Genomic DNA, 11,442 nt, shown 5'->3' with positions numbered 1-11,442 from the left:
AACTCAGGATACTGTGTAAGATAATACATTTTTGTAGTGGTTCCTGGTAGAGATAATTGATAAAACAAATGTTCTTACCGTCCCATCCCACACTTACTGGTCCTGATTTCATCCATGTGATGAGCACTCGCTCCCATGCAGGCCTTTTTCCACGGTCCAATAGTTGAACACATTTAGAGGCAATGCTTTCCTCTCCTTTGGAATAGTAAATCCTCTGTCATGTCAGGGCGGCTATGTGCTTTCCCAAAATAAGTCAAATTATCTAAAAAAGTATGCAAGTGTAATTAAAACATGTTTGGTTAAGTTTAATTCATAAAAACGAAATTAAAATGCTGAGGTATAGCATCATGGCAGATTCACGGACAAGTGGAAGAAAAGCACAACATTGCAGCAGTGAGATTCTACAAATCGCTGCCAAATCCCTTAAAAGCCCCCCCCCCCCCTCACTCCCTCACTCTCTCTCTCTCTCTCTCTGACACTCCCCCCTCTCTCTTTCTATCTAGTGGAACCTCTCTCTCTCGCTCCCTCTCAGTGCACTAATGGCCACAGATTGGGATTATCATGTGGCTGTCTGTGAAGAAAGCTCTAGGTGGACTAGCCCATATTTTTCTCATACAGTGAAATCAAACACAGCCCCCCCCCCCCAACATATATATATATATATATATATATATATACACACACACACACACACACACACACACACACACAAGCAGTGATTTGATTCACACCGTAACACACACAAACTGAACAAACTGTACACTATCAGAGCAGCAGAAATGTCTCAGTACCAAACAACAAACTTCCACTTAAATGTGTTATTGATTTCAGTCTCTGGTGAGGGTATGTTTTTTTTAACTCTTGGCTCAGCAAATTATTCAGAAATGTGTACATGCACTGCAAAATCCTGTCTGTTCATCTAACTCTGGATCAGAGAATTTAAACAATTTATTAAGTGGATAAAATAAACCAACATTTATTACTTTATCAATATGAATTATTCAAATCAAATAGAAATTGAGGCAAATAAAGGAAAGGCTTCTTTGTTTTCAGTCAGAATGTTGAGCAATCGTCTGCTACTGACACCCACTGGATGAATGTAGAAATCACATCACAGCTCCCTCAATCGGAAGTGATACCACCAGACACATTGTAGTGATTGTATAAATATAAATTATTGTCAATTATACAAACATATAAAGACCAATTATGTAATAATATATTCACCAATTTAACTAAGTACTGTTTTCTTGCCATAAATCATGGGATTCATGTAAGTGATAATCTCAAAAGAATGAACAAAACAGAATTCACATTACAAAGCTATTGTATTGATAAATCCTGTTAAGAACTGTGTGTGCCATAATGCTGATTTTGTTTTCTATAATGTTTGTTAAATATTTTAATAATCTGGCATTCTATCATAAACAAATAGCTTAGTTGTGGGACTTATGTCATAGAGTTTCTATGACACATAAGTCCCACAACTAAGCTATTTGTTTTTGGCATTTTTGCCCCAAGAAGACCTTTATGGCGGATAACAAGTGGGCTTAAATCTACGCTTTAGTTTCTTCCATATCCTGGTTCTTACAGAAAATAAGCTTTCATTCCTGTTTTCCAAGCGCACCAAAACACTGTGGACCCTATTTCCACCTCTGTCAGCATCTCACCAGCTCTTGTTCATCCAGTGTGACATGACATCATGAGATTTCTGTGCAATTTATTGAGCCAATAGGGTGAAATTCAGTTGTTACAGTTCCCTCTGGCTCCAGAAAGTCATTTTATTTATTAATAAAGTGAATTGCCTTCTAAATAAAGCACACACAAGTGACGTGGGTTCATTTTTTTCAAGAAATGTTTTTACTGTCCGGGTTATGCTTTATACAAAATGCAAAAAAGGGAATTTCCCCATACAAATTGGTCTATATTACCCTGTTTAATAACCAGATAGAAAATGCAATGTTCACTTTCAATGAGTTGTCATAAACTGAGGAGTGACAATATTTCTTTAGCTACCCTAAGAAAACAGACTTCTCCAAGCCATCCTCTACTTTGGTGTACTCCAGGTGAGATTTGAAGTAGTGGCTTTCATAGCGTGGGGATCCTCGGACGTATTCCAGATAGTCAGGTGTTCCTGGGCAAATGACGTTGTCTGCCAACAGCACACTACCCACCCTGAGTAGACCAGACTCCTGAGGTAAAGGAAAGTAGGTGTCACAAAATGTATGTGGATGAAGAGTGAAGAGTTCAATATAATATAAGCTTTTAGACTTGCCTCCAGCAATTTTGTGTCAGGAAGGTAGCGATCCTTCCAGTGATCGAGGAAAACCAAGTCAAACGTATCAACTCCAAAGTGTTCCTTCATCCTAGGGATCCAATCCCCAGATGCCCCTTCAATCAAATGGACCTGTAGTGTAAACAAATTGGTAGGTTTACTTTACAGCAGTGGTATGATAAAGTCAACTTAGCTTGAGTCACAAGTCAGTCTCTAGTCTTGAGGCACAAATCTCAAAGTCAAATCCAGAGTCTATGGAATATAAAGACATGTGGACTCTTCAGCGCTGTGCATGCAAGAATTTTGTCCTGTCAAGAAGTTCTGAACATTTTCATGTAATCAAAGTAAAGTCCAAATCAAGTCACAAGCCATTAAATCCAAATCAAGTATCAAATAATTACTGTATCTTGATTTCAAATAGTTTCAAATATTGTGACTTGAGTCCAAGTAATTTGACTCCCGACCTTTCTCTGCATTGCAAATGCATTACAGTAGGCTGTAGGCAGTAGCCTACTTTTACTTCATTCACAATTGATTTAGTAACTAAGCCAAATCAGCTCTCACCCTTTCCTCCAGCCCTGCCCAAGCAATGACTTGACGAGCAACAGCAGCGTAGTTGGGGTTAAATTCAAGAGTCAACAGCCTGGCATCAGGGGGAAGCAGGCTGGCTATACGCACTGTCGAGTAGCCACAGTAGGTTCCCAGTTCCAACACTGTGTTAGGAGCCACCTCGCACACCACAGAGTCTAGAATGGACCCTGTGCCAAAAAACACACACAAAACAGTTAAGGGTTAGGATATTAAAACATGAAAATGACTGAGGAAAAAAAAGAAAAACTTGGGAGGCAAATAGTAAACATCAATACCTTTCTCATCCCCCACGTTCATGGCCCATTCTGTATGTTTGCAGTAATCGTCAATGGTTTTTACTACACTCCGAGGGTCACCTCTAGTGGCATTCTTCTGTACTGCATGTAGGATCCTCTGAATGAAGCACATGTGGAAAGAATACATAAAAAGTGTGTTTTACACCATAGTTTGTGCCCTACCCCACCTGAACAATAAATCACATAAGTTAACCTATGAACCAGAATTCTTTACTAGTAGTAGTAGTAGTAGTAGTTTTAGTAGTTTTGCACATACAAGAAATTAGATGGTGAACAGCAACAAATATTAGTGATATTTGCAGTGTATATAGACAAACAAGACTAAGGGCACTATTTAGAATAGATGATCTACGGCACAGGGCGCAAACACGAATGAATTCCCCTTCAATTTTGCTAGTTAGACAAATAGACTTCACTTATCTGGGTGCTAAAGGTCGGTGCACGGCGCAAGGGGTTGTATTTACAGTAGACTGAATTACTCATGGGTGTGTTTTGGGTGTTACATTAATTAAACCAATTAGAGGGTGTCTCCCATTACCTTTAAAAAGCCGCTGCGCCTTCATCATAGTGTACTGTTAATTAAATGACGGATTTAGGATAGACCTGGTCCGGTCGCCTAATTAGACAACGTGGGCATTGGGCCTGAAAACGACATCTGCGTCGGACGTCAGTGGAAATTAGCAATGACAGTTGCGCTGCACCCAGTGCTGCTTTGCACCTGGCAGAAGATAGGTCTCCAAAAGAGGTGGTGCTAGAAAAAAAGCCATAAGGCCACCAAAATCAATAGGTTTTATCCAGTGAGCCCATTAAAATATGCAATATCTTGTGTGCAAACTTGAAAGTTGATTTGGCCTGAGGGGCACACAAGAAGAAAGGTCAGGGGATCATGCAAATAGTTCCTTCAGGAAGCTTGGATGCACTCAGCAAGTTTCATGGCAATCCACCTCTAAGAATCCGAGATATCTTCTCTCTATCTGTGCAAGTGGAAGGTTTGGTGGAATTAGTAGGGTTCATCCCTGCTGAGCGCATTAAGTTTCATTAGCATTCTACCCATTTTGAGATTTGGCCTGATGTTGGCACTAAAGCAAAGGCCACCGTGTCACCAAAATCAGTAGAGTTTATCCTCTGAGGTTCATGACGCTGCACAGAAGATTTCATGGGAATCCCGCCAGTAGTTTTCAAGAAACGTTGTTTGGGACCAAAGTGTTGGATTTAGGGACTAACCGACTGACATACAATAGGCTCGCGACTAGCAGGGCTAAAAATAAAGGATACAGAAACAAAGCCGAAAAGAGGAAATGAGACACAACTGCTGGGTGGATTTCCATTTGAGCTACCCATATTAAAAAAACATCTGCACTCACAATAATGAAAGTGTTCACCTAATGTAAATTACATGTTTTTCATCTGGTTTCCTCTGAACTGGTCTTGTGACAGCTTACAGAGCTAATTTGAAGCATCCATGGCAGCATTCTTCTTTCAAAATGTCAAAATCAAATTACGCAGTTCTCTAAAATGTCTCTTAATATACCCCAACAAGGAACACATATAAAATGACTTAGTAAATCAAATTCTGGATTATAATTAACTACACAAAATGTTTAATTTCAAGATGAAGAAAATATTGTCTTTCAACAAAGTAAAGGAAAATCTTCTGCACAGTTCTCTATGTGTGTACATTTCTATAAAGATTTTAAAACAGTCAGGATACTAACTTAAGAGGTCAGCAGTAGAGACACCAGCACATCAATGTCAAAATGCTAAATATGTTTTACTTTAGCATCAAAACAGTATTTATGTTATAATTTGGCATTCTCATAAACAATAAATGTTATATACATTTTGGAAAGCAGTGTTTGAACAGCTTTATCTGCCCCACCCCCAACATTCATAAAACATTTTGTGATCAGGAGTGAGTCAGGAGTAAGTCCACCATGCTAAACAAATACAAATATACTTATATATTCAATATACATTTAACAGTAGAAAGGCTTCCAGAGCATTGCAAATACACCTAGTAGTGTTTGAACAGCTCAATCTGCCCCACCCCCAACATTCATGTGATCAGGAGTGGAATAAGTCCACCATGGTAAACTCAACCAAGCTCCCTTTAAACAAAGATACTTATATAATCAATATACATTTAATTTCACATTCAACAGTAGAAAGGCTTCCAGAGCATTCCAAATACACCTAGTTTTGAATGCTAGACATTTACAATGTACATTTATAGGCCCAAGTACATTATACAACTAGCAATTATGGAGAACATAGCAATTATGGAGAACAGAGTAAGCTAATTAATAATTTTGTCTAGATATGGACTAGTATTTAAATATCTGAAGGTGCCCCTTAACTGTTGATCTACCTTTAATGTAAGTGATTTTAAAAAGTATTTAAAAAAAATAGTCACTGTCATTAGTGCTACTGGCATAAAATAATAATAACACATATTGTATAAAGTATTATAGGCATACTATTGCACTGTGTAAGGAATTTGACAGAAAATTAGACATCAATGTTGACAATTGGTCCATCAATAGTGATATCAATGGTCCATAAATATTGTGATATCACTGGCCCATAAATATTGTGATATCACTGGACCATAAATATTGTGATATCACCTTTAAGTAATATAGCGGCATATTGCCCAACATCCTTTTAAAACGGTGTGATTTACAGTCTGCAGCCACTGCTCCATTTAAGCTTGTTCCATGTGTACAGTATGGACGCATATTACTACATTGGTGAAACACTATCTGCAGTTTACTATGTCACGTTTGCTTCTGTTAAGGCCCACCAGCATGCTCAACAATATTTTTATGTCTCGTGTTACATACTATATGAACAACAAAGGGTATACACAGTAAATCCTCAGTGTTACATTCATTCTCATTGTAAAAATAGACCCAAATGTTACATGTATGTTATGCACTCTCACAGCTAAATGAACACTGAAGATTTTATTTTATGTTACTGAATGTTCAGCCCTAGTAGTTTTTGAAGTCTGGCTAAGCCCAAACAAGCCAATAAATAACATGATTTAATAGGAACTTTAATCTACACTAGGAAGGTAGTGGGAGTTGTACAGTAAAACGTACTTGCTGCGTTTCATCAACTGCTCTTTCCATGATCGAAAATACGACTCACTTCTTTTTGCATAATAGCCATTGGTGCTTTCCTATAGTGTTTGTCTGAACCTCACACTTTGAGGTGTGCGCTTCTTGAATTGTATTTTCTTTTTAAGTATTTTCAAAGCCCACCTGTGGACGTGTCGTTCGGGTCACTGTGTCCAGCAGTCGTTCCACGATGCCATCGTGCCACCAGAGTGCTAATCCTGCATGATGCTGTACAGCGGTGGGAATCACCCAGCGGTAGAGCGCATACAGCACGACCGCCCCTCCAGTACAGCTATAAAGAAGAGTCAGCCACATCCTAGAGCGTACAGGACAGAGTAAACAACCAACATTCATTATAAGATGAACATACAGGTATACGCTGTCATTTTCTTCCAAGAACGCCCCTCCAGTACAGCTATAAGAGTCAGCCACATCCGACCTAGGGCATACAGGACAGAGTAAACAACAAACATTCATTATGACATGAACATACAGGTATACGCTGTCATTTTCTTCCAAGATGCATCAATGCAGGAAATAGGAACAGTGACAAGGGAATCTACATAAAGAGAAAACAGCTCTCATCGCTACCTTCATTGCTCCTTTTGTGCAGAGATAATGAGATGGGTGTTTACTATGCAGCATGACACTCATAGTGCTCTCCTGGTCATTATCATTCATCTGCCACTGCCAAACCACACACACACACCCCAACCGCCAACTCATCAATATCACATCATATCAACCAAAACAGAATGCCATTTGTCAGCAAGAAATACAAAAATGTTTAGACAAACAGCAGATTGTTATCAGTAGATTTCTATTAACTGTGCCCCAAATAGACTGTATGCCATTTTTAGAATTTAGCATGCATGGTTTGAGAGGAGGGAGGGGGCAACAAAAGGGAAAAGTGAGGAAGAAAAGAGGAATAAACAAGGAATGGTTTTCTGAGGGATCCTCTGAGGTAATAATGCCTCTTTAGTTGGACTTTGAGTTGTGTGTTTCCACAGGTGTTACCAATGATACTAATGAAGGCTCCGTTCCATTCTTGTCAAACGGAGTCAGGGTGCTGATATCGTGCATGTTGGCTCACTAGAAATACTAGTGGGTCTAAAAGTGTGGTCCAGAGACCCTCATGGTTCCTTGAGAGGGTGTAACTCTGAGAGTGTACAAATGGAACCAAATGGACCCGGGAGGGTCCATTTGGTTCCATTTGTACACTCTCAGAGTTATGGGGGTCCTTGAAATTAAAAAGTTTGAGAACCACTGTGCTACACTAAATGGAACAGAGCCTTCATTAGTGTCATTGGTAACACCTGTGAAGGAAGCAAGGAAGGGGCCCAATTTCTGTCCAATATGGCTGCTGTGCATAGAGCCTAACATAATCTTACGTGTCTTCAAAAAAGCACTATGTACACAAAGTCACCATCTGAATTAATCTCAAGTCCAACATCAAGCCACACAGTAAAATCCTCTGTCTTAACTAAAAGTTGCTAAATGAGCACAGAGGATTTTACCATGCAGACATGCCCATGTCCACTTTTGGCAGCTGCGACATGGTCAAGTGAGCACTTATTAAGCAGCTCAAGAGAGTCTTGTCTGTCTAGGATGTGATCCAGGGATGCTTCAGGCACTGGGCCGCTGTGGCTCGCTTCCCTGGGAGTAGCTCCAGCATTGTCTGGAGGAAAGAGCTAAACTGGGCAGCCTGTTCGCGTGGCCACTCGTACTTATCCAGCAGAATCTCACACAAACTCCATGGCTTTAGCTTTGCGATGTGCCGCAATTCTCCTGAAGAAAGTCATAAGCAGATACAGTATGATAAGCTAATGCTATCAAACTTTAGGTAAACTGATTCATGAATTAAAATTGTTCAGAGCTATTAAAGAGCTGCTACCCCCCCCCCCCCCCACACACACACATTATTGTGTCATTCAGCAGTCGTTCCACGATGCCATCGTGCCACCAGAGTGCTAATCCTGCATGATGCTGTACAGCGGTGGGAATCACCCAGCGGTAGAGCGCATACAGCACGACCGCCCCTCCAGTACAGCTATAAAGAAGAGTCAGCCACATCCTAGAGCGTACAGGACAGAGTAAACAACCAACATTCATTATAAGATGAACATACAGGTATACGCTGTCATTTTCTTCCAAGAACGCCCCTCCAGTACAGCTATAAGAGTCAGCCACATCCGACCTAGGGCATACAGGACAGAGTAAACAACAAACATTCATTATGACATGAACATACAGGTATACGCTGTCATTTTCTTCCAAGATGCATCAATGCAGGAAATAGGAACAGTGACAAGGGAATCTACATAAAGAGAAAACAGCTCTCATCGCTACCTTCATTGCTCCTTTTGTGCAGAGATAATGAGATGGGTGTTTACTATGCAGCATGACACTCATAGTGCTCTCCTGGTCATTATCATTCATCTGCCACTGCCAAACCACACACACACACCCCAACCGCCAACTCATCAATATCACATCATATCAACCAAAACAGAATGCCATTTGTCAGCAAGAAATACAAAAATGTTTAGACAAACAGCAGATTGTTATCAGTAGATTTCTATTAACTGTGCCCCAAATAGACTGTATGCCATTTTTAGAATTTAGCATGCATGGTTTGAGAGGAGGGAGGGGGCAACAAAAGGGAAAAGTGAGGAAGAAAAGAGGAATAAACAAGGAATGGTTTTCTGAGGGATCCTCTGAGGTAATAATGCCTCTTTAGTTGGACTTTGAGTTGTGTGGCAAATGCCTGAGGGTTAAAGGGCAAGACCACTTTGGTACAGGTGATGTTCTATATTGTTTGAATCAGCTTTGTTTGTGTTCGTTTATGTGCTAAAAGAGTGACTTTGAGAGCCATTTCACCATACAATGTAAGTCAATGAGGAGTATATTTAGAATTATCAATTTCTAATCAATGGAGCAATTATTTTTGAATTCTTGTCCACCTTTGGAGTTACATCATGGCAAGGTAACTACGCAACCCAAACCTCTACCAAAGTGGTCTTGCCCTTTAAGAGCTGTGAGGTAAAAGCCAGTGGGCAATACTTTAGTCTCTACAGGAAATGTGAGACATAACTTGTTGCCAAGACCACATTCTTTATGAAGTTTGTTAAAATTAAGCTGCTTAACAGAACTGTGGTTATTTAACTAAAGAGTCATATTTACAACTTCCATAACTGCGTTCTTTTAACCCTTCGTCATAAAGAAAGGGGGATGCAGGATGGCCTAGAGGTAAAGAGGCTGGCCATGTAACCGAAAGGTCACTGGTTCAATCCCCAGCACTGACATTCCAGTTGTGTATTCCAGTTGTGAGCTGGTGGCTGAAAAGTTGCATCTACTGTACCCACCATGCCCTTGAGCAAGACACTGAACCCCCAAAATGCTCCAGGGGCACTGAAATGCAACCGACACTACGCTCTGAACTCTCTCCTCACACATAGTTACTGTATGTGTAAGTGTAACTAGGAGGGATTTCAATGACCTTGTGTACATAGACAATACAATAAAGAGAAGTATCGTTATTCCCAACATCATGCCTCATACTTTCTTCATGACCAAGGGGAACATGAAATAACAGAGACTAACATTTAATAGAATTAGAAGTTTGCATGATCGCTAACTCAATGTCACATGATGTGCATCTGAATTTAGACTGCATCACCACCAGCTCAGTGGCCTTGTGGTTTGAGTGTCCGCCCTGAGACGGCTGGGAGGTCCGCGGTTTGATTCCCTGGTCAGGTCATACCAAAGATTATAAAAATGGGACCCAATGCTTCCCTGCTTGGCACTCAGCATCAACGGTCGGATTGGGGTAAGTCCCTGTGGACATACTAGCGTCATGTCCAGGGGGTGTACTTGTACATCAAGCTGCTTAACGCTACAGAAACAACAGACAGGCTCCTGCCCTATGGGCCACATGGCTCGGCAAGGCTTACTACTTACCACAGTAGAAAGACAATCAAACAAATAAAAAAGTAGGGTGAAAGAAAAGAGCATGCATGGTCAAACAAAACACCCAAAGGGAGGTTTCATGTATAACTGTGGGGAAAAGTGAAGGAATGCAAAAGCTAACACACTCGCTCGTGAAGAAAATAAATACAAGAATCATTTGTGAAATTTCACAGAACCACTTTTGTGAAACTGAACAGAAAGAGAAGTTAAAGGGAAAAGCCTTTAGCCTATTCCCAACATGAGACCATGTTGTCAATACTTTTAGTTATAACCAGATTTGCACTTTGGATTCTTTGCACAAAGGATATGTTATGAAACGTTTTCACAGAATTATTAAACAGGGCTTACATGTATAGGGAGGTGGCTGTCTGTCCTGTTCACACCCTCCGCTTGTTGCTGGTAGCCGTTTCCCCAAAACAGGCAGTCAGGCACTGAGTTCCTAACACACCAACATATGCTCCTATTTGCATGGCACTGACTCCTCCTTCATCCCTCCCCCTCTCTCTCTGTCTGTCTGCACTGCTGGTTTAATGTGAGAATGGAAGGAATGCGTAACAAACCAGATCTGACTGGTGTAACAAGTGATCAAGATACACACCGTCAAAAGACACAAAATCTCTCTCTCTCTCTCACACACACACACACAGTTAAGTTAAATCACATGGGGCTGCAAAGTAGGCGGGAGTACATTTTAGATGTTTGCCTAGACCAACTGGTTTTTGGTGCTTTTTGCCATTTTGTTTTTCCTGGGTTATTCAACTTAACTGACCTGAGGCCATGTACTGCAATTTTTGTGCAATGTTACTGTTGCTGACTGTCATCACAATTTTGTTCATATCATCATCTCCAACACTGTTCATTTTCAAATTAGTTTTGTTTCTAAAAGGCATCTGAAATCAGATTACTGTCATGGATAACAGTTACCTTGCATTGTGAATAGATCATGATGTTAATAACCCCCTTTTAATCAAATCTTTGATTTCTAGACAAAATGTAGAGGTACAATGCCTCAACCTTCTCAAGCCCTGGTCTCTACCTTTTCCAGAAATGTTAAAGGATAAAAGCACTGAAAAAAGAAATCACATGTTGATTTATTGAGATTCAAGAAACAATTATTTGTGACAATATCAATGGACGTGTTCCAATAATGTTTACCTTTGTTTTTGGTCATTGGCGTACTTCGGCTCTA

The 11,442-nt window shown here is 40.2% G+C and overlaps 1 protein-coding gene across 2 annotated transcripts; it reads right to left on the bottom strand.

Annotated features, from left to right (window-relative positions):
- Positions 1 to 1,767: 1,767 nt before the first annotated feature.
- LOC308082631 (catechol O-methyltransferase B-like) lies at positions 1,768 to 8,053 on the bottom strand. 2 transcript variants are annotated; one of them, XM_080424511.1, is made up of 6 exons: positions 6,655 to 8,053; positions 6,429 to 6,600; positions 3,142 to 3,259; positions 2,840 to 3,033; positions 2,276 to 2,407; positions 1,768 to 2,192 (listed from the first exon to the last, which is right to left on the bottom strand). In XM_080424511.1, exons 1-6 carry the CDS (start codon positions 6,759 to 6,761, stop codon positions 2,013 to 2,015), a joined length of 903 nt encoding a protein of 300 aa, XP_080280637.1. In that variant the 5' UTR covers positions 6,762 to 8,053; the 3' UTR covers positions 1,768 to 2,012. The 2 variants fall into 2 exon arrangements, with proteins under 2 accessions (XP_080280637.1, XP_080280636.1); XM_080424510.1 differs by having other exon boundaries at positions 6,429 to 8,051.
- Positions 8,054 to 11,442: the final 3,389 nt, after the last annotated feature.

This window comes from Gymnoscopelus braueri, assembly GCF_963280865.1.
Source record: "Gymnoscopelus braueri genome assembly, chromosome: 3".
NCBI classification, from domain to species: Eukaryota; Metazoa; Chordata; class Actinopteri; order Myctophiformes; family Myctophidae; genus Gymnoscopelus; species Gymnoscopelus braueri.
The sequence above is the reverse complement of the archived record's forward strand: the minus strand, read 5'-3'. Positions and strand labels throughout refer to the sequence as shown.

Excerpts from the sequence above, each read along its gene's own strand:
- LOC308082631 (XM_080424510.1), bottom strand. The coding sequence starts at position 6,761 with ATGAATGTTTGTTGTTTACTCTGTCCTGTATGCCCTAGGTCGGATGTG. Across the intron at positions 3,034-3,141 it reads GAACGTGGGGGATGAGAAAG|GGTCCATTCTAGACTCTGTG; the intron begins GTATTGATGTTT and ends TTTTTGGCACAG. Across the intron at positions 2,193-2,275 it reads CTGACACAAAATTGCTGGAG|GAGTCTGGTCTACTCAGGGT; the intron begins GCAAGTCTAAAA and ends CCTTTACCTCAG.